This window comes from Lactuca saligna, chromosome 9, assembly GCF_052625555.1.
Source record: "Lactuca saligna cultivar CGN05327 chromosome 9, ASM5262555v1, whole genome shotgun sequence".
NCBI classification, from domain to species: Eukaryota; Viridiplantae; Streptophyta; class Magnoliopsida; order Asterales; family Asteraceae; genus Lactuca; species Lactuca saligna.
Window position 1 is genome coordinate 21,185,934 of NC_136425.1, and position 21,567 is coordinate 21,207,500.

Consider the following 21,567-nt stretch of genomic DNA (forward strand, 5'->3'; position numbering starts at 1 on the left):
CTCGAAGAGTGGACCAGACAGACTGAAGTCCCGGTGCAGACGGTCCAGTCATATTGTAGACTCAGAGAGTGGACTAGGTGGACTGAAGGTCCGGTGCGGGCGGACCAGCCACACTGTAGACTCGAGATGCATGGCTATTCTGTGTTTGTTATATGATATGTTTATGGTTATATGAGGTTGATATTTAGGGGGTAACTCACTAAGCCTTCGAGCTTACATTATTGATTATTATTTCAGGTTTGGCGGATGACCGCGGGAAGGCGAAGGCGTGACCGTACACTTTCCTCGATTTATGATTATGATCTCTGGGAACTCCGATATGAAACTATTTTAAAAACCTTTTTGTAATAACTATTGACATTTTAAATGTTTTTAGAAGTCTAAATTTTAACATGATTTTATAGGTGTTACAATAAAAATACAAACACAAACAAATTAAACTAGTCTTTTAAACCCTTATTATTCAGCAATCCATTTTTTAGAATCCTTAAATTTTAGCCAAGTTTTGAGATGTGTAAACGGTCTGTAATTTATGTCTTCATATTGATGCATGGCCAGGATCGATATCGCCTTTGTGTTCGTTGTTTATAACATAGTTATAAATTCCAACGAACTCGCAGCATTTTACCCTCATATCGCGATACTTCGAACATATTTTATCAAGATTACCTCTTGGACCACCCATTAAATCGTGGAAACGTTTCGAACTCTTCCCCCAAAATCTCTAGAGACACAACTACATATGTCTTCCGAAACCGACACTCATGTTACTACTAACTTATCTTCTTCCTCTTCCGACCAATTCCGTATTTTGGGAGTCATGGTTTTTGAAAGATCAAGAAACACAAATGTGCGATTGTGAGAGAGGAATTGTGTTAGATAGAAGGAGTATTGTGGTATTTATATAGTAGGTTTATAATGATATTTTATTTAGGTAAAAAGACACCTAAACTGACCGTTAAAAGCATTAAATCGAAATTGAATTTCATTGGTTGTTGCTCTCCGTTGTATACACCATGAACAGCCACGAAGACGGAGAACCATGGAACCTCAGGTTGGTGTATACGGTGGTTTTCCGTGGCCACCTATACCACAGACTCATGATTCGTGCTTTATATACAATTTTGTCTCATAGGTGAGACAATTAATCTCAAATAGTTGATGTCAAACGTTATAGTTTACTTCATCTAGGTCCATAACAATCGGGACACAAGCCATGATGTTGGTTACAGGGAAGGGTTTTCTAAAACCTCACTGATAAGAGTCATGGAAGCAAAACACGGTGGCTATGGTTTTGCTAGAGTTTAGCGTGACGGAAAGGGAGAGGGAAAGGATCGTGATTGGAGAGTCAAAGAGAAAGAGAATTGGGAAAATCTATTACAACTCTTATGCCAATTACAAAGTGTATTTTCTCATAATGTTGTCAATGATAAGTTATAAACTCACGTGTATATTTAAACTCACGTGTATATTTACCTTGTCAAATATTGTTATACTTTCCTTTATTTATGCACAGTAAATATCTCAATATCTAGTTACCCTTTGTATTATATAAACGGAAGATCTCTTCCATTGTAATTAGTTCAATCAATAATAAAGATTACACTTTCAATCTTTCATTATCCTTATATGGTATCAGAGAGCGGGTCGATACACAGCACCCCCATAAATTCCCCCCCTCCGTCTCCCAAAAACAGCATCATGTCTGGTCAAGAATCTTCCTTTTCTGCCAATTCGATTCTCAAAGACATCACTATCGTCAATTTTCCAGCAACCCTAAAATTGACCTCTACAAATTATCTTGGGTGGAAAACCCAGATCGAAGCCTTGCTCCATGGGCTTGACCTCTACCGATTTATTGATGGCTCTCACTTAGCGCCGACACCAACAACAGCCGCCAACGGCACAAGTACTCCTCACATCGATTACCAAAAGTGGTTTCGCCAGGATCGACTCCTTTTTGGAGCTCTAGTTGGCACTCTATCTCCACAAATCGTCCCTTTGATTACCAATGCCTCCTCTTCTCACGAGGCCTGGAAAACTCTTGCTAGCACCTACGCATCTCCTTCTCGAGGTCATATTAAGCAGCTGCAACACCGCCTCAAACAGCTCACTAAAACCCCCAATCAAACAATTACAGACTATATGCAGAGTGTCAAGACTGTTGTTGATGAGCTTGCTATTCTAGGCAAGAAATTGGATCCAGAAGACATTATAGATGCTGTAATCAATGGCCTAGATCAGACAACATACAAGCCTATTCTAGACGCCATCCATGCTCGTGATTCCACTATTACCTTCAATGAACTTCATGAAAAACTCATTAACCATGAGTTAGCAATTGCCCAGCAGACTCCACCCACAGGTATTCATCAACCTGCAACTGTATTCTATACTCATCAACAATCTACCAAGAAACAATGGCCTCCCAAACAGGAAAACAGGAACAATGGCTTACTGTCTAACCCATCCACTCAACCGCAGACCACCGGTCAGCGCCCCTTTTTGGGCAAATGCCAATGGTGCCATCACAAAGGTCACTCACTCAGCAACTGTTTCACTTTCAAGAAAGCTTTTCCAACTGCTACTGTCCCTTCCTATAATCAATTTCTGCAGGTTAACAATGCTCAAGCTCATGTCATGAATCCTATGTCTACAAATGCCCCAACCACATCCAACTGGCTCTTTGATAGTGGGGCCAGCTTCCACGCCACAAATGATCTCAACAATTTGTCCATGCATGCACCCTATGACGGCACTGAAGAATTGGTCATTGGTGATGGTTCGTGTTTAAAAATCTCTCATATTGGCTCTCTTATAATTCACACATCACACACTCCTTTAATTCTAAAGAATGTTCTTTTTGTTCCTTCCTTATCTCGTAACATCATCTCTATATCCAGGCTATGTCTTGATAATAACTTTCTGATTGAATTCTACTCTTTTGTGTTTGTCATTAAGGATCTGGATTCCAAAATTCCTCTCTTCCGGGGAACAGCGGTCAAGGGAATGTATGAGCTCCGATCCCCTTCATCACCACCGGCTGTCCTCAACATGCATCTCTCAGCTCCTTCTTTGTGGCACCACCGACTAGGCCACCCCCAAAATAAAGTGTTAAAGCAATTGTCTTCTTTCTTGTCATTTAATTCCAGTACTCTAAACAATTGTAATTCATGTCGGATAAATAAAAGTCATCATTTACCTTTCCATAACTCATCTCTTACATCCTCAAAACCTTTAGATCTTATTTTTTCTGATGTGTGGTGTTCCCCAGTTGAATCCTTTGATCACTTCAAATATTATATCATTTTCGTTGATCACTATACTAAATACATATGGCTCTATCCTATGAAAAAGAAATCAGAATCTTTAACCATTTTCACTCGATTCCAAAACTTAGTTGAAAATTTCTTTCAAACACCCATCAAACAATTCTTCTCTGACAATGGCGGTGAATATATCAAACTCGCCACTCACCTCGCATCTTCCGGCATTTCTCACTTAACCTCTCCACCACATACCCCTGAACATAATGGGTATGCGGAACGCCGCCATCGCCATATTGTCGAAACCGGCCTTTCCCTTTTATCTCACTCTCATCTTCCGGTCACTTTTTGGCCATTTGCCTTTACCACCGCTGCATATCTCATAAACAGACTTCCCACTCCCACACTCAATAATCTATCACCTTTCCGCTGCCTCTTTCAAAAAGATCCCAATTACTCAAAACTCAAATGTTTCGGTTGCTTATGTTACCCGTGGTTACGACCTTATTCACCACACAAATTACATCCTCGTTCCACCCCCTGTATTTTTGTTGGCTTTTCCCCAACACAAAGTGCTTACTATACCTTTGATCCTATTTCTCAAAAACTATATACTTCTCGACATGTCCTTTTTGTCGAACATGAATTCCCATATCCAAAACTGTCATCTTCCTCCACTCCCAACCAAACTATTGATCTAAACCAGTGGGCTCCATTCTCGGTTCCACTTTCCACACCTGATATATCCTTACATCAGCCCCCCCTCCAAAATACTATCTCTTCAAACACTCCTCCTACTACTCCTACAAATACTCCCATATCTACTCCTACCTCTGTCGATACAGCCATACCAAATCCCTCTCCAATTATTAACTCTCATCCAATTCCTCCTCCTATTATTCCATTGCAAAACTCTCCTCCTACTGATACCTCTACTCAAAATCCTCCTCCCTCACGCATGAACACACGGCCTCATCCTAAACCCAACAGCAAATACTTCAATTCTGATTTTCAGATACACACTTCTTCTATCTCGCAATTCACAGAACCTTCATCCATATCCCAAGCTCTCAAACATCCATCATGGCGTGCTGCCATGCAAGAAGAATTCAATGCATTAGAAAGAAACAAAACTTGGTCTCTTGTGCCTTCTTCCCAAGCTCCTAATCTTGTTGGATGCAAATGGGTCTATCGAACCAAATTCAAACCCGACGGCTCTATTGACCGTCTCAAAGCCCGTCTTGTAGCTAAGGGGTTCAATCAACGCCCCGGTATTGACTATCAAGAAACCTTCAGCCCTGTCATTAAACCAGCTACTCTCCGTCTTGTACTCTCTCTTGCTATCTCTCACAACTGGTCATTACGACAACTTGACGTCAATAACGCTTTTTTACAAGGCCATCTTCATGAAGATGTCTATATGACCCAACCACCCGGTTTTGTCAACCCATCATTTCCTAATCACGTATGTAAACTCCACAAAGCACTTTATGGCCTTCATCAAGCATCTAGAGCTTGGTATGATGAACTTAAACAACATCTAATTTCTCTTGGCTTCAAACTCACTATTTCCGATTCGTCCTTGTTTCTTCTTAAAACACAATCCTCTTTTATTCTTGTCCTAGTCTATGTTGATGACATTATTGTCACCGGTCCATCTCCTTCTCATATCTCCAACTTTATCACTCATCTTTCTACAAAATTCTCCCTAAAAGATCTCGGTCCCTTATCCTATATTCTTGGTGTCGAGGTTACCCCTCACCCAACCGGTATTCTTCTTTCTCAGCGTAAATACATTCTTGATATTCTCACTAGAGCACATATGAATGATTGCAAACCGATTCCAACACCAATTACCACCACAGAACCTTTGCGGCTAACAGGAGGTACTCCACATTCGGTTCCTACTGAATATCGGGCATTAGTCGGTGCTTTACAATACTTGTCCTTAACTAGGCCCGACATTTCCTTCACTGTCAATCGCCTATCTCAGTTTATGCATGCTCCAACATCACTTCACTGGACAGCACTCAAGAGATTACTTCGTTATTTACATGGAACTCTTCATCATGGGATCATTCTAAAACGAAACTCACCTCTTACTTTACATGCCTTCACCGATGCTGATTGGGCAGGAGATAAAGACAATTACAGAAGCACTACAGGATATATTGTTTATCTCGGTTCAAATCCTATTTCCTGGAGTTCTAAACGGCAAAATACACTAGCAAGAAGCTCAACCGAAGCAGAATTTAGGGTCGTAGCATCAACAACTACCGAAGTCCAGTGGCTCACTTCTCTTCTACAGGAACTCGGTTTTTCATCTACCATCACACCCACTATTTACTGTGACAATCTGAGTGCCACTTCATACTCTGCAAATCCAGTTTTTCACTCCAGAATGAAGCATCTTGCACTGGATTTTCACTTTGTGAGAGAAAAGGTTCAGCAACATTCTCTACGTGTTCAACATATTTCTGGCGACGACCAATTGGCTGATGCTCTCACTAAACCTCTACCAAGATCACGGTTTCACTATTTGGTTTCCAAGATTGGACTTCTCTCCGGTTCGTCCATCTTGCGGGGGCATGATAAGTTATAAACTCACGTGTATATTTAAACTCACGTGTATATTTACCTTGTCAAATATTGTTATACTTTCCTTTATTTATGCACCGTAAATATCTCAATATCTAGTTACCCTTTGTATTATATAAACGGAAGATCTCTTCCATTGTAATTAGTTCAATCAATAATAAAGATTACACTTTCAATCTTTCATTATCCTTATAGTCAATTCTCATTAAGGAGTTAAAATACACAACAAGTATTACATGGCCGGAAATATTTATACAAAAAAGCTACTACATGGGCCTAATACGTTACAATCATATACATAAGCTGATATATACTAGTCGATGGCTAAAAATTAACTTTTAATTTGAAAAGTTTGAAAGATAAAGAAACGTCACGCATTTCAATTTGGATTTAGGTAGCAAGTGGCATGTGACTTACGATATGATGATATCTTATTTGTTTATTACATCTGTTTGGAGATATTGATAATTTCCAGTTATGTAGATTTTGGTGTGTCTATTTGGATAACGATGTCTGAAATAAAAGGTCAAATAGAAAGTGACAGTGGAATCTTTTTAACTAAAGTTTATTTGGCCAACGTTGAAATTCAGAAAATGTTTTCACTCATAGATTTTGTTTAAATATTTATTAAATAGTAATTTTATTCGATATTATTTGCATATAAATTGTTAAAATGAACTTTGTTTGCTTGTTATTTATAATAGTTATTTAACATATAAAACAGAAACTAATTGTCCATTTAGTAAAGCACTCCTTTATAAAGCCAACATTTCAATTTATATGCATTTTCTATAAGAAATATACAGTATGACATTCAAAAAATGACATAACAATGTGTGTAATAAAAAATGAAATGGAGATCGGTTTCTTTTTAGCCAAAACAATATAAAGGAGAATCAGAGTTTTCATAAACACGAATTTGTCGGTATATAGAATGTCGAGAACGGAGTTCGTACGAAGAAGTTATGAATTTTGCAAAATCTATTATTATGTAACCCTCATAGACTATAAATTAAAAATAGAATGCATATTAGCTATTGGGATCTAAAGAAAAGTTGTAGTACTTGTCAAACGGAACCGGGGATATAAGAACATCGAAAATAGAGTTTGTATGCGAGAGTTGTGGTTTTTTGAAAATCATGAATTTTTATCAAATAATAGCGATGTGGCACGATCTGAGCCTGACATGTGGCACAAGCTGAGCCTGACATGTGGCACCTCAAATGGATGCAGATGACGCCACGACGCGGTGCGCCATCCTTCGCAACCTATAAATAATGTCGATTTCTTGCTTATTTCTCACTCGTTTCACGCCAAATCCTTTGGAAACCTTCCAATACCCCGAGCCACGATACTCTTGAGATCCTAGCTACTTTAGTAAGTCTTTCAAACATTAGTGAGCCCGACAAAAAGAATTTTTCAGAGTCGAAGTTTTGCCCGTAAATTCTCGAACTTTTGCCAAAAATCCATAGTTGTTATTATGGACCTATAAATAAGATTTATCAGAGATTCTAATCATAATACTGATTGATCTACTTATATGAGTGATGTCTAAGCTAGATGTAGTGAGCTGTTTAAAGTGAATTTTCCAAATAATATACTATGTCTACCAAACATATCCTATATTCGATATGATCTTACCTGGTCATTCCTTATCAACTAAAACTGAAAGTATTCATTGAGATTATTAGGGAATCAAAATTATTGTTATTATAGTTCGAAAAAAATATATAACAAAGACAAAGACTTAGTGGTTTTTATATCCAAGTCTTTTGAAAGGAAAAGTTAAGTTATTAGGAGAAGTGCTAACCTAACCACTAATCATCCACCTTTAACAAGTAAGTGCATAGTTGCTTTCATCTTACACATAGATACAAAGTATTCAATGCTGAATTGATACTTGCGTTTATTATCGTATATGTGTTATATAAAATAACTTGACTGGTTTTATGTGTACATGAATCATATGTTGATAAAGTATTAATCTACTTTAAATAGCATACTTAAATCATTCGTAGTATTAGGTAGAGAAAGGTTGTGAAAGATAAAATAATGGTGTGAGGTTGTGACCAATATAGTACTATTATATTGATGAACAAGTCATATAGTAGAATATAGATGATGATCACAAACTATTCTAGACAATCCAATTGAACACTGACAAACTCGCAATTTGTAGTTGTTAATGAACTATGCGTTCATTCGATGTACTCTATCCCCCTCATTGTTGCCTTATTGACGAATATTGCTAAGAAATCTCTGAAGCAGTATTGTCTACTCGTTATTTTAGGATATGTCCCTTGAAATCATTATTTTAGGATCAGGAGTTAGAATAACAGCAATGAGTAATTAGGTTAATTGTTTGGTGCGAAATATATATATATATATATATATATATATATATATATATATATATATATATATATAAATAAGAGATTATAATTGTATTATTGTGGGTTAAAAATCTTATGTGTTCACTATGCTTCCAAGTTTGACTTGCTTAGTTTCTTTGTATCACAGGTAGTGATACGAAGGCACATAGTGATATTTAAATCTGCTGAGAGATTTAAATAGTTTATAGCAAGGTTATGAAAATCGTTCGGTGGTCGACTGACGTTAAGCGATTAATCGGACTCAGCGGGGATTAATCGGAGATCCTAAATTCTTAATAAAATTATTTAAAAATTTATTATATCCAAAAAAAATAAGTATTTCAAATTTGAAAATTTTGAAGATTTGAAAATTTAAAAATTTTAATATAATATCTTAAAATTGTAAAGATTTAAAACTTTGAAAATTAAAAATTTTGGTGTAATATTTAAAAATTAAAATTTTGAATTTTTTAAATATTTTCCGCCTATGACCGCAAAGGGTCGTCAAGCCTGAGTTTGACCGATTTTGACCAATTTCCATCAAACACCTTAATCGTAATCGGTTCAAAACCCTCAAACGACGAATCAACCGCTAATGCCGATTTTTGCAACATTGGTTTATAGTCATTAGTATAATAAACAATTCTAAAGCCTGAAATGATTAGTTTATGGTTATGTTTTTAGTGTTGACATCTAAAGTTTTTAATATTAATGAAAAGATTTTTCTTGGAAAATGTTTTGTATTTCATTTTACAATAAAAAATATGATTTGGGACGACGCACTAACATATTCTATATTTTGTTTTAAGTAAACATAAACAAGAAGTTTTTTTTTTCTTTTTTTCGGGCTGTGGATGTCACATGTTGTCAAATCAAAACCAAGAGGTGGATACTTGTCCTTGGATATTTGGAAGTTGTGGATGTCCTTGGATGATTGGAACGAATGAGCTTTAGTTAACAAAAGGATATTTGGAAGTTGTCGAGGGCTTCATTGTCCATGGTTATCCCATATATTTTTATGATGGCCTCATTGCACCATGTTGAACGAAGAACGTCAAATTGGAAACTCGTCATCAATTTCAACTCTGCTGGGTTGGTGGTTAGAACGTGTGAATATTCTAAAGCTGTAAATAAGACAAATATCCATAATAACGGGATTTGCAACTCCACTGTTATTTTGTAACTTAAAAAAGTTCCAAGGATGGTAGCTATTTTTGCCCTTAACATTTTGTTAAATAAAAGTCGATTACTTATAAGTTGTAACTACTAAGTAGTCATGTGTTCAATCCTAGGAGGAGATGTATATTTATTTGCCATTCTAAAAAATAGTATTTTCTTTAATTAAAAACTAGGAGTATCAACTTCTACTTAATCTATTTTTTAGAGTTAAACCTATAAGTTACAAAAATATAATTTTTAACTTAAAACTGTAAATTACTTTATTCTTTAATTAGATGTAAGACCCGTATATTACATCTGTTTATTAAAAATAAAAAGTTTAATATTAATATATAAACATTAAATATTTTATAAAGTAGTTGAAAAAAAAAAGTAAATGAATGAGTTTTTAACATTTATGTGAATATATTATCAAATTAATAAAATAGTAATATTACATGAATAGAATGAGAATCTTTCTTTTATATATATATATATATATATATATATAACCATAAATTCTGAAATTTTAATATAAAAATGAAAACCTCAAAAAAATAACAAGTGGAAAATAGAAAAATAAAATAAAAAACAAAAAAAACATGTGGCAAAATGAAGGAGAATAAAACATTTCATAAAAAAACATTCATTTATTAAAAAAAATAACCAACAATTCTTTGAAGTAACAATCTAGTTAGAGGTCCTCATTTTCAAATCTCTTGAGTGATATAGATGGAATTAAAAAGAAGTTAGAGAGTAGATTTATATGTGTATATCTCCGTTTAAAAAATTAGATTTCCTGATAATTAGGGGGTGTTTGGCTTGGCTTTTCAGGGAGCAAAATTCATTTTTGGAAAAGTCACAAAAAATCAGGTTTTTCTAACTTTTCCAAAAAGTTCATTTTTACTTGTATCCAAATCCAAAAATAGCTTCTAAAATGCATTTGCCAAACATCTTTTACTTTCTATCTTTTCTTAAAAGGACTTTTAGCTTCTAAAAAACTAAGTCAAACACCCTCTTAAGAAGGAAATATAATGACCATCAGCAAGGTATCACAACTTATCACACTTTTGAAATGGTACCACCCCCCATCACATACAACGGTCGGAAAAAAAAGTGTGGTATAACTTTCTGGTGCAATGGTCTTAATTAATATAATATAATTTAATATATAAGACTGTAAATATTAATTATTACATTCAAATTATAACTAATATATAAAACAAACTAAAAATGTATAGACATGACCTAAAATCTTTAACCGCAGCTTCAACTCTATTCGAGATTTTTTTTTAAACAATGGGGTTAATATTTGCCTAGGATTAAACCCAAATCCTCATGGTTTTAAACTTCTAGTTAGACACCTTGTTAGCCACGTAGGCTAGCCCCAACTTGTAATTCTATTCAAATATATGAACGGTGTTACTCAATAAATGTGATAGTTGTATAATATGAATCTACTCAAAAATCAAAAATCAAATCTTTAGGCTTTAGGATCATTGGACATGCTCTTAGGGTGAAGTCGCAAAATAATAACATATACTTTCATTTCTCTTGCTTAGGTTTTAGTTCTTTTACATATTTATTGATTATATTTTTATAAAAAAAAATATCCAGTCATCGTATCAACTTTTCCGTTAAATATAGCAAAAATAGTAAATACCCTGCAAGTGAATAATAGTATAATACACTTTATTACTTTATAAATGATTTAGTTGCATTGTATTAATGTTGATGACATGACTAAAAAATTCAAGCTATATATGTATTTAAGTGACTTCTGAGACTACTTGAAGTTGAATAATTCAAAATTCAGAATATCTCTTGGAGTTTCAAACAACATGAGTTATGAGTCTAGTGTTTTTCCAATTCCATTCCAGACTTTACAATTCCAATTCCAATTCCAATCACTAAATCCAACCTGTCAAACCATATCTGTCAGCAACATTATACATTACCAGTTCATCCCATGTATGCCCGAAAAGACGTTCACCTCCAATGGTGAAGGTGAGGGCCCACGAAGCTAGCATGGCTGAAAATATCGTCACTCCTATTGCTGATCCTACCACATCTACACAATCAACAAAACTAGTTTTTACTTTCTAACATAAACTTCAAATCTTCTAACCATTCAATTTCCCAGTAAACATGGAGGTATGTATTCATGAAAATATACTTCATTTTTTACCCTAGAAAAGAACAAAAAATGTAAATTGCTCCATCTGTCACAAAGAAAGAGCTGAATTTTGATGTTTTTGATGTCAAACCTAGTTAGCATTCAGTAGCGTAACCGATTGCAGATGAAGTATAACAATTTCTTAAGATACTTTTTCAAATTCAAAATGTAAATCTGGAATAGAGACAGTTGGCCTGACAATTTTGTGCCATTGCAGACGATGTTGATAAATCAAAATGAAGGAGATTCAATTTATTGTAACGAGAGTAACTCAAAATGCGGTTAGAGTATACGAGGATTTCCCCCAAATTGAGAATGAAATCGACTTACAGGGGCGGATTCGGGGGAAAGAGCGAGAGTTACGAAGAACTGGCCAGAAGTAGTAGCAATTAACGGCCCACAGCATTGGTAGCAAAATGAATCCAAATCCGAAAAACTTACGAGCGTAACCAACGGAATCTTGCTCCGACAACCCCAATGGTCCATCGATCGTCGGCCACTCAGCTCGCGATGATGAAGCAGTACTGATAGGGTTTCGGTTACCGTTCCGATCGTCGCCGCGAATGGGATCGGCACGAGGAGTTATCAGTACGGCTGCTTCCGACGGAGTCACTTCCTCCGATGACCTTTCCATTCTCTCTCTCTCTCTCTCTCTCTCTCTACCCCGTAGACGGAAGAAGAAAAACAGGTAGAAGAGTTAGAAGTATACCCCCAAGATCTTATAATTTTGTTTAAAAGGCCTTCATAAATGTCAAGGTCTACAAATAAAGTCCTAATCTTATGATTATATTTTCATGAGTAAACTACAGTTTTGGTCACCGTGGTTGGTTTAGATTGGCATTTTCATTCCAATCTTTGAAAATATGACAACATGCATTTCTTTGGTTTAAACAAAATTATATTGTACATCTTTAGTCCATTTAAAAAGATCATTTTAACCTTATTTTTATATTTTTGTTTTTCTTTATATATATATATATATATATATATATATATATATATATATATATATATAAAAGGTTTATATGAGACCGTAATATTTTATGAGACAGGAAGACGTAATCATAACCACTGATTTTGTAAATAAAAAACATTTTTAAAATGAAAATTAATTGAAAATTTTTGAAAAATAAAATAAAATAATATTTTCGTGACTTTTTATACAAAAATAAATAAAATAAATAAGAAATAATAAAAAAATTAATATTTTTTGAAATATCTATGTAATATTATAATATTTTACATATCTGACAAATCTACTAAAATATTCTAACATTCTAAAAATCACATTGAAATATTTACAATATAATATTCTATTAAAATATTTGATGTATTTTTCAAAAAAAAACTGAATTTTTTTTATTTTTTTTTTTTATTTTTTTTTATTTTTTTTTATTTTTTTGGTAAAGAAAATAACGAAAATAATAATTAAAAAAAGAATTTTCTGAATTTTCCTTTTATTTTCCATTTTAAATTTATTTTTATATTGCGTCTCACAGATTCACAAAATTAACATGGTCTCAAATTAACATATATATATATATATATATATATATATATATATATATATATATATATATATATATATATATATATATATATATATTCTTTATATTTTTCGCTTATATTTTATTTTATTTATTTGTATTTTTTATTTTTTAGATTTTATTTGACATTTTTTGGAATATATTTTTAATGTTTTTTTACAATATGTTCATTTATATTTATTTTATGTTTTTTTGAATAATTTTTTTCTAATTATTTGATATGTTGTTTGAATACATTTTTTGATGTTTTGTTTGTTTATATTTTTTAAAATTATTTTGTGAAAAAAATATGAAAAGTTTCGTTAAATGTGAATATTATTAACTGTAACGCCCGCAAATCCGGGCTAGTCAATTTAGAGGCAATTGGGGTCAAAAATGACTTTTCGACAAAAGATTATTTAGAATGAATAGTCTTAACCAAGTTTTAGAATATGTCACAAGGTTTCCGTACATATAAAGAACGCCGAAATCCGAGTTATAACGAAGAAGTTATGGCCCGCCGAAGTTTTACGGCAAAACCAGCACGGCACCGGAAGACGTAAATAGTGAATTTACGATAGAAGACTTTTTAGCCTTAGCAATCTAAACAAAAGTCGTAGAATATGTTAAACTAAGAGCATCGATAAAAAGACGCCCAAATCTGACTTCGTATGAGGAAGTTATGATTTTTCTAAGATTCGGCTTAGCAGTGTACAGCCCGAAACTCGAATTTTAGTTCGAGCGGTTTTTGGCTTACGTGAAACAAATGAGAGTTAAAGATCTCATTAATAGTAACTCAACGGTAAAAAGACAGACGAAAACGGAGTCCGTATGAAGGAGTTACGAATTCTTCGCGGTCATTTAACAGTCTAAACGCCTCGTACTGTTAAATTTAAGATCGGTCTAGAATTAGCCGACGGAGTCAAAATGAAAGTTGTAGATATTATTTTTACCTACGCGTGGATATAAATAACGTCAAAAACGGAGGTCGTATGTGAAAGTTACGGATTTTAGAAGTCGGAAGTGTGTTGTGCGAAAATGGGTGATGTGGCACAATCTTGTCCATTGCTTTCTCCCCAAGTCTTGCCACTAGATGGTGACATGTGGCACCAAGTTCAGCCATTTTCACCCTATAAATACCACCTCTCACACCTTCATTTTCTTCACACATTTCTCATTCTTTCTTCTCTTTACTCTCTCTCTAGAACCTCTCTCTAGCCCCGAAATCCCCCGAAAAGCCTAAGGAACCTCCCTAGCACGAGGCGGAAGCCCCGGAGTGCTCGAAGGCTCCGAGAAGAAGAGCTTTTCGGCTCGGAAACACTGCTCCAAGCAAAGCCTGGTTTTCTATAAACCCCGCTGTAAGTGAGCTACGCCTACGCTATTTTTAATATAGTTTTTATTTAATTATATTAACGTTATTAAGAACATATAATAAATACTTGGGCTATTATTATGGGTTATATAAGTATTTTTTTTAACGCTTATATAATAGTAATAATAGCTAGACTATTAATTAGTCTCGGCGAATAATAGACTAAAATCTATTGGTGATAATACTAGGTTTCGTCGAAGTAATTATTTTAAAGTAAACGAAGCGCTGTCCGAGTACCGAGTCACCACCTTCTCAGGTGAGTGCATAGTCCCTTTCATGAACATGATTTTAATACAAGTATTGATTGAAGTATTAATTATATGTTTATGTGCGAGTTAATTGATGTTGCTTGAAATTCGTGTTAAAGAACATACCTGATTATATTTGATAATTTAGGATAAATAGTAGACCTAAATTAAATATGAGGAATATTGGGTAGTATATTCTTACGAGTACAAGTGAGTTAAACTCAGAGAATAGAAGTTAGTATATGTCACTTATCCGGAAGTATGGATTAGACATAGTCATTGTCCCTAGTCCGAGAATATGGATTAGGCATAATCATTTGTCGTTAATCCGAGAGTATGGATTAGCTATTGTCCCTAGTCCGAGAGTATGGATTAGGCATAATCATTCATCTTTAATCCGAGCAGGGGCGGATCCAATGTAGAGCTCGGGGTAGCCTGGGATACCTCTCAAAAAAATTTCAATAGTGCAATTTTTTCCGGAAAATTTCGTTTTATGTTGCCGACCGTATGATTCGATCCAACTTGTGAGTCAAATGAGCCAGAAGAGAACGGAAACAGAGAGTGATTGCCATGAGAAGGAGATGCACATGAACGATAATGAATGTGTTATGCCTTCTCCAACTGCCTCGTCTTCCATTTAGAGAGTAGTATTTGCAGGTTTGGTGGTTGCATGATAACTTCATCTTCAATCCGGCAATAGAATGCAGATACGAAGGATGAGTGAGTGTAACGATAGTGACGGCATGAGAGACGGGGATTGACCATTTAGATTTAGGGTAAACCAATGTTAGTGGGCTAGGCTTTAGTTTTAGGCGTTGTTTTATAGGTTATATATATTAAAAATTAATCAAAGAGAAAATCATAGTTGTGTGTTGTATTACTTCCAAAACACAAAGATTTAGTCTTTTTTATTATATAACCTAAAAGTTTTAAATTATATATTAATGTTTAATTATATATATCTCTTAGTAAAATGTATATATATATATATATATATATATATATATATATATATATATATATATATATATATATATATATATATAATAAGTCGAGTCACGAGTCGACACCGGAAAAAATAGGTTACCTTAAAAAAATTGGGATACCCCTTCACTTTAACCCTGGCTCCGCCACTGAATCCGAGAGTATGGATTAGTCATTCGTCCCTAGTCCGAGAGTATGGATTTGGTAAATTCGTTCATTTCTGATCCGAGAGTATGGAGTAGGTAAAACGATTAATCTTAGGTCCGAGAGTATGGATAGCCTCGTTGCGAGGATCGACGGGGTGGGATAAGAGTTGTTTATATATATGTATGGTGAAATTGTATATTTTGTGAATTTTAAACTATATATATGGTATAACATTGTGGGATTGAAATCCCTATGTGCTCACCAGGTTTCCCAACCTGACCCACTCAGTTTATTTGTATCACAGGTGTTGATATGAAGTGACATTACACTGAGAGATTTAAAGAGATGTAGACCACTAGTGTGAATAATTGTAAGTTCTGTTTATGCTTATGTTCCTGTATTAACGATGACATCCCAAACGTTTTAAAATGAAATAAATACGTTTCTTCGAAAATGTTTTAATAACGTATTTACCATGTTTTTCTGGGAACAAATTCCGCAACCTTTTTATAAAATGAAGTACTCTGATTTTTATAAAGCATAAACAAAATCGGTCTTTTCTGGCCGTGATTTTAGGAATGTCACATTAACATAGATTAGTTATAAAATTATCTTTTTTTAATAGGATTTATAAATAGACTAACCGAAATTCGAAAACGGGTTTCAAGTTATACAATTGCTAATTGGAAAGCATATAACTCGAAAAAATGAACAAAAATTTTTAAAATAAAAAATGAACTCGAAAACATTGACACATGTGTTTTAGTTATAGGATTTCCGATTAGCATTTGCCATTTGGAACAAAATGTTAAAGTTTTTCTAAAACTAAATAATTGAACTCGAAACCGTTGACACTCGTTTCGAATTTATACAATAACCCTATTAAAATAAATAATTTTATCTCTAATATGTGTTAATAATATATTTTAATATGGTTATTGTATAGGCTAACCGGAATTCAAAACAAGTGTCAATGGTTTCGAGTTCAATTTTTTTAACATTTTGTTTTGAATAGTAAATGCTAATCAGAATTCATATAACGCAAACACATGTGTCAATGTTTTCTAGTTCATTTTTTTTAATTTTTATAAATTTTGTTCGTCTTCGAGTTATATGGTTTCCAATTAGCCATCATATAACTTGAAACCCATTTTTGAATTTCGGTTAACCTATCTATTAATCATATTAAAAAATAATATACCTAATCTATATTAATAATATCCACATTTGAAAAACATTTTTACATTTTTTACAAAAAAAAAAAATCTTGAAAAAAAATATTCAAAAAGACATCAAAAAGAAAATATAAACAAACACGTAAAAAAATTAAACAATATATTCAAAAAAATTGTCAAATAAAATCTAAATAATAAAAAATATAAATAAATAAATAAAATATAAGCAAAAAAAAAAAAAAAAAAAAAAAAAACTAAACAATAATATATATATATATATATATATATATATATATATATATATATATATATATATATATATATATATAAGAAAAAACAGAAAAACAATATAAAGGTAAAATGGTCTTTTTTTTAAATGAACTAAGGATGTACAATGCAATTTCTTTAAATCATCGGGATGCATCTTATCAGATTTTAAAAAATTAGACTAAAAATGTGAATCCGAGCAAACCATAAGGACCAAATAGACTCTAATTATAGAAGGTCTTCATGAAACTCTAGTTCCAAATAGACTCTAATCTTTACCATGTGTAAATTCAGTGAATTTCTGCCCTCAAATTGCATACATAATTACATATATGTTTGTGACGCTATCAAATCGCAACCGTTTAGTTTGAAGTTCGTATTCAGTGAGTTAAATATATGGAATACACATATTAATAGATGAAATCCGCCTTATATTGTATGAATTTTACATGTCATAACATGATTATAACAAGAAATTCATACGGCATTACTTGAAAATCCACATCTAATAGCATGGAATTCATGGAAATTGCCATTTCACGACATATGTTGAAATTCACATGGCATTCAGTATTCACACATACGATGTTGAATTTAATTTAAAATGCATGTGCCATATTTAATGTTGATCAACTATGTACTTTTAATAAATAGAGCTACACGATAAAATAAAGTATTCAATATTCCTTTTGTATATTTAGCACCCTAGATTTTTACCAAAAAAAAAAAAAAAAGATCACAGCTTTTTGTTTTTCACATACATCATCAATGAGTATTGTTTTAGAGTACAAAAATTCCTACAACATATCCCCCCTTACAAAAAAAAAAAAAAAAAAACAAAAATGACACACTTGAAACAATTAAATAGCCCCATTTGTTTCCATTTCTCCAATGTATACTTGCATTCTTTTAAGCAAGTGTCTCAACTCATATGCATGACCATAGTTTCAATTCCCTTTTGTTTTTCAAGATTGAGTTCTATCCTTAATCTTTGCTCTCGCAAATAACACTCCAGCAACCAAACCTAAAACCAAAACAAAAATCAACCGAGTTTAACCATATAATATCACAAGTAACAATTTCAAATATAAGATTATTATGATACAAAAAATAAACTAAACATGAAAAAGTTCAAAGTTGAAAAACCAATTTTCACTAGTGAAACTTTAACACCAAAGTTTATAATATGAATTTTTCATTCACGAAAAAGAGCTAACCGAATAAAATGCTGGCAGAATTCTCAACGCTAGTAGGAACATGAAATAAAACTATTCCAGCAACCGACAGCGGAATCTTATTTAGCGACCCCACGAGACTGCAAATAAAAAAAAATAATAATAACAATAATTTTGTCATCTTAAAACCATGTAACACCCAACAACCATCCAACAGGACAGGACAAAACATGACTGAATAGGTTTGTACTGCACCTGGCAGGAACTAGGACTGATGTCAATAGAACAAAATTTGCAATTACCTGTATGTAGTGGCCCCCGTTTGGTGAAGAAACCACATGGAAGTGAAGCTAATGGCTAACCCTAGAAATCCACTAAACGTCATCACCACCCAGAATGTCGGCATCCTCAAAAGGGGTCTACAAATTACCAAAAAATATTTACTAATCCAAAAAAAAAAATATTGAAAGTATAAATGTTGTAATAAAAAAAATAAACTTACGTGGTATAAAGATAATCCACCTCATTGAATACAAAAATAAGCACAAGCCCTAAAGGCAACGACAGTGTGTTGTTAAGTAACACCATTGAAAACTCATTCAACTGTCCAGATTTTGTCACTTGCTTAGCTGTATCCATCACTCTACGAAGCGTTAACTACACAAAAATAAAAAAATCATCTTTCTGTTACACATGACATGACACAACAGGTTGTACTGCATCTGTATCAGTATCTGGCGTGCACTTACAGAATATGATGCTGTCAGAAAACAATTAATAATCTGCCATGTGTAGCCAACAGCATTAAAAGCCAAATCAGTTATCCCTCCAGATATTGCTGATATTATCTACACACACACAAAAAAAAAAAAAAATTATTATTTTGGTTAAAAATTTAATATTATAAAAAAAATAAAAATACATACCATCAAGAAAAGTGCAGCCCAGACTCTATTGTCATGGTGTTTATTGAACAAATACATTTCACCAACTGCAGTTATCACATTGGTGAAATTCTTCAACACAGTAACCATGGCAACATTAATGTACCTTAAACTGCAAACAATATTATAATTCATTCGAATTATTATTATTTATTATTATTATTATTATCGAGATAATAAAAAAAAAAATTGATATAATTTGATACCTAAACATGCTTGTGACTAACATCCCAACGAATATAAAATTCACAGGCAGCCAGATTTTTATCAGTCTCCATGTAAGTGGTTCCGTTGATATTACACCAAGTATGCTCAAACTAGAGACTATAAGTACAGATACAAAGTTCTGAACATGAAAAGAAAAAGGACTTGTTAGAGAAATAAGAGAAGATGAAGGACTGATGATGTAAATTGTAATAGTGTTGGACCTGGTAGAGCATTAAGGATATTCCAGCATTGAAATCATAGCTGGAGAGGACGTATTTGTTAACAAGTATCATGCTACATGATGAAAGACAATATGCAAATCCAGATAATAAGGCTTGATTGTTGACTTTTATTCTACTACTCTTTTGACTTCTTTCTTTTTCTTTATCAAATTTTCCATTCTCCACATCAGCCTCATCATCACCAACATTTTTCATTGTAAGAGTTGATCTGTATCAATATAAAATATCATAAAAAGAACAAAATGTTGAGAACAAATGCTGATAGATCTTGGCCCAAAAGACAAAAACTTTAAAAGCATTCAAATTTAAGAGAAGAAAGGCTAAAGATAAACAAAACCAACAACTAACAGTCTACAGCACACTGTCTTTTTCTAGTAAAAACAAGTTTATATGTGAGGCATGATTTCCAGAAATGTTAAACTTAAATTTGATAACCAATTGTTTTGTTTCAATTTCAAGGTAATTATAACATTTTAACTATGAATTTACATATAAAAGAGCATTATTGAGCTATGGTGACAAATCTTATTTGGTGCTATAATGAACTTCGAAGCTCAAAAGTATACGATTTACAAATAACATAATTTACAGATGAAAGGTTTAAAAGAAGGAGAAAGAGCATCTACTCAGGTACTCAACAAGCCAAACAAACAATCTAACTTTGCGAATCTAAAAACCAAATGTTATTGCTCTGATATCCATGAAATTAGAGTAACCTCAACCTAAAATCAACCGAATATAATAACAAATACACGGGATCATTAATGAAAAAAACCAAGATTTAAGAAGGTAAAGTGATTGGCTGTTTACCTGATTGAATTTTGCAGAAGATCAAGATTAACACACAGATAATCGAGAGATGAGAGACAAGATGCAGTTTTTGCAGAAGTTTACGAACCGATATTGGCTGATGAGGAGTGATGCATTAGGCAATAGGTATAGAGAATGAATTATTTCGTCTCTTCATCGTCGTCCCTGATCTCTTCAAATGTTTGGTGCTTCCTAATCATATCTCACGAAATCACTAAACTGTAAGAAATGTAAAGGATTGATGCCCGCCACCCCTTTGATGCACCGGAGAGAAGAAAAAGAAAACCGCGCCTCTTCTTGAAGTTGCCGTCACAGGAGAAGTCAACGATCCTTGTGATGACCGGCGGTATGGCGAAGTTGATGAGGTCAAAGTGGTCTCCGGCGGCCGAGGGTGGTGGCTATTCCTAAATGGTGTCGCCTGTATTTAGGAAAGAAATGAGACCAACATGCGATGCGATTATTGAGTGAAAAGAAAGAGGGATTTATGAAGAACAAAAAATCAGGGATTGGGGATTTAAACTGTGAGTTGAATTTCATGATAGGGACAAGTTGAACCAACGCATAACATATGTTTTGATGCTTCGCTTCCGTTATATTTTATTATCTCCAACTTTATATGTTATTAAGGGAGCTTTAATGATTAAGTTATATCTGATTAACTCAAGTTTTATCAAAAGATATAATTTTGAATATGATAAAGTAGAGGCATGTTATGATTGAGTCGGTTTGACTAAATTATATATAATCTTGAAACCTAAACAAATCAAAAAGTTCAAATTTGAATGGAATACTCAATCTTTTATCAAACTCAATAAAAAATATATTAAACAACCCCTTAACTATATCTTAACTATATGTTTTTAAACTTATTTTGCATTTATATTCAAACTAGAACTCCAT

The 21,567-nt window shown here is 33.2% G+C and overlaps 2 protein-coding genes across 2 annotated transcripts; both read right to left on the reverse strand.

Annotated features, from left to right (window-relative positions):
• Nucleotides 1-11,190: 11,190 nt before the first annotated feature.
• Nucleotides 11,191-12,273, reverse strand: LOC145015019 (gamma-secretase subunit). Its single transcript, XM_078973475.1, has 2 exons — nucleotides 11,901-12,273; nucleotides 11,191-11,465 (listed from the first exon to the last, which is right to left on the reverse strand). The coding sequence occupies exons 1-2, from the start codon at nucleotides 12,202-12,204 to the stop codon at nucleotides 11,305-11,307; spliced, it is 465 nt and encodes a 154-aa protein (XP_078829601.1). The 5' UTR covers nucleotides 12,205-12,273; the 3' UTR covers nucleotides 11,191-11,304.
• A 5,741-nt stretch (nucleotides 12,274-18,014) lies between these two features.
• Nucleotides 18,015-21,192, reverse strand: GONST1 (golgi nucleotide sugar transporter 1). The gene is made up of 9 exons (XM_078973474.1): nucleotides 20,668-21,192; nucleotides 19,837-20,065; nucleotides 19,615-19,754; nucleotides 19,391-19,520; nucleotides 19,214-19,312; nucleotides 18,967-19,121; nucleotides 18,767-18,883; nucleotides 18,507-18,604; nucleotides 18,015-18,313 (listed from the first exon to the last, which is right to left on the reverse strand). Exons 2-9 carry the CDS (start codon nucleotides 20,050-20,052, stop codon nucleotides 18,255-18,257), a joined length of 1,014 nt encoding a protein of 337 aa, XP_078829600.1. The 5' UTR covers nucleotides 20,053-20,065; nucleotides 20,668-21,192; the 3' UTR covers nucleotides 18,015-18,254.
• Between the last annotated feature and the right edge of the window lie 375 nt (nucleotides 21,193-21,567).

What these genes read in the sequence shown, in the direction of transcription:
- LOC145015019 (XM_078973475.1), bottom strand. Translation starts at nt 12,204, where the DNA reads ATGGAAAGGTCATCGGAGGAAGTGACTCCGTCGGAAGCAGCCGTACTG. An exon ending in TTTCCCCCGAATCCGCCCCT is followed by an intron (nt 11,466 to 11,900) that starts GTAAGTCGATTT and finishes TTGATTGTGTAG; the next exon opens with ATGTGGTAGGATCAGCAATA.
- GONST1 (XM_078973474.1), bottom strand. Translation starts at nt 20,052, where the DNA reads ATGAAAAATGTTGGTGATGATGAGGCTGATGTGGAGAATGGAAAATTT. An exon ending in TTAGTCACAAGCATGTTTAG is followed by an intron (nt 19,521 to 19,614) that starts GTATCAAATTAT and finishes TATTGTTTGCAG; the next exon opens with TTTAAGGTACATTAATGTTG. An exon ending in GGGCTGCACTTTTCTTGATG is followed by an intron (nt 19,313 to 19,390) that starts GTATGTATTTTT and finishes GTGTGTGTGTAG; the next exon opens with ATAATATCAGCAATATCTGG.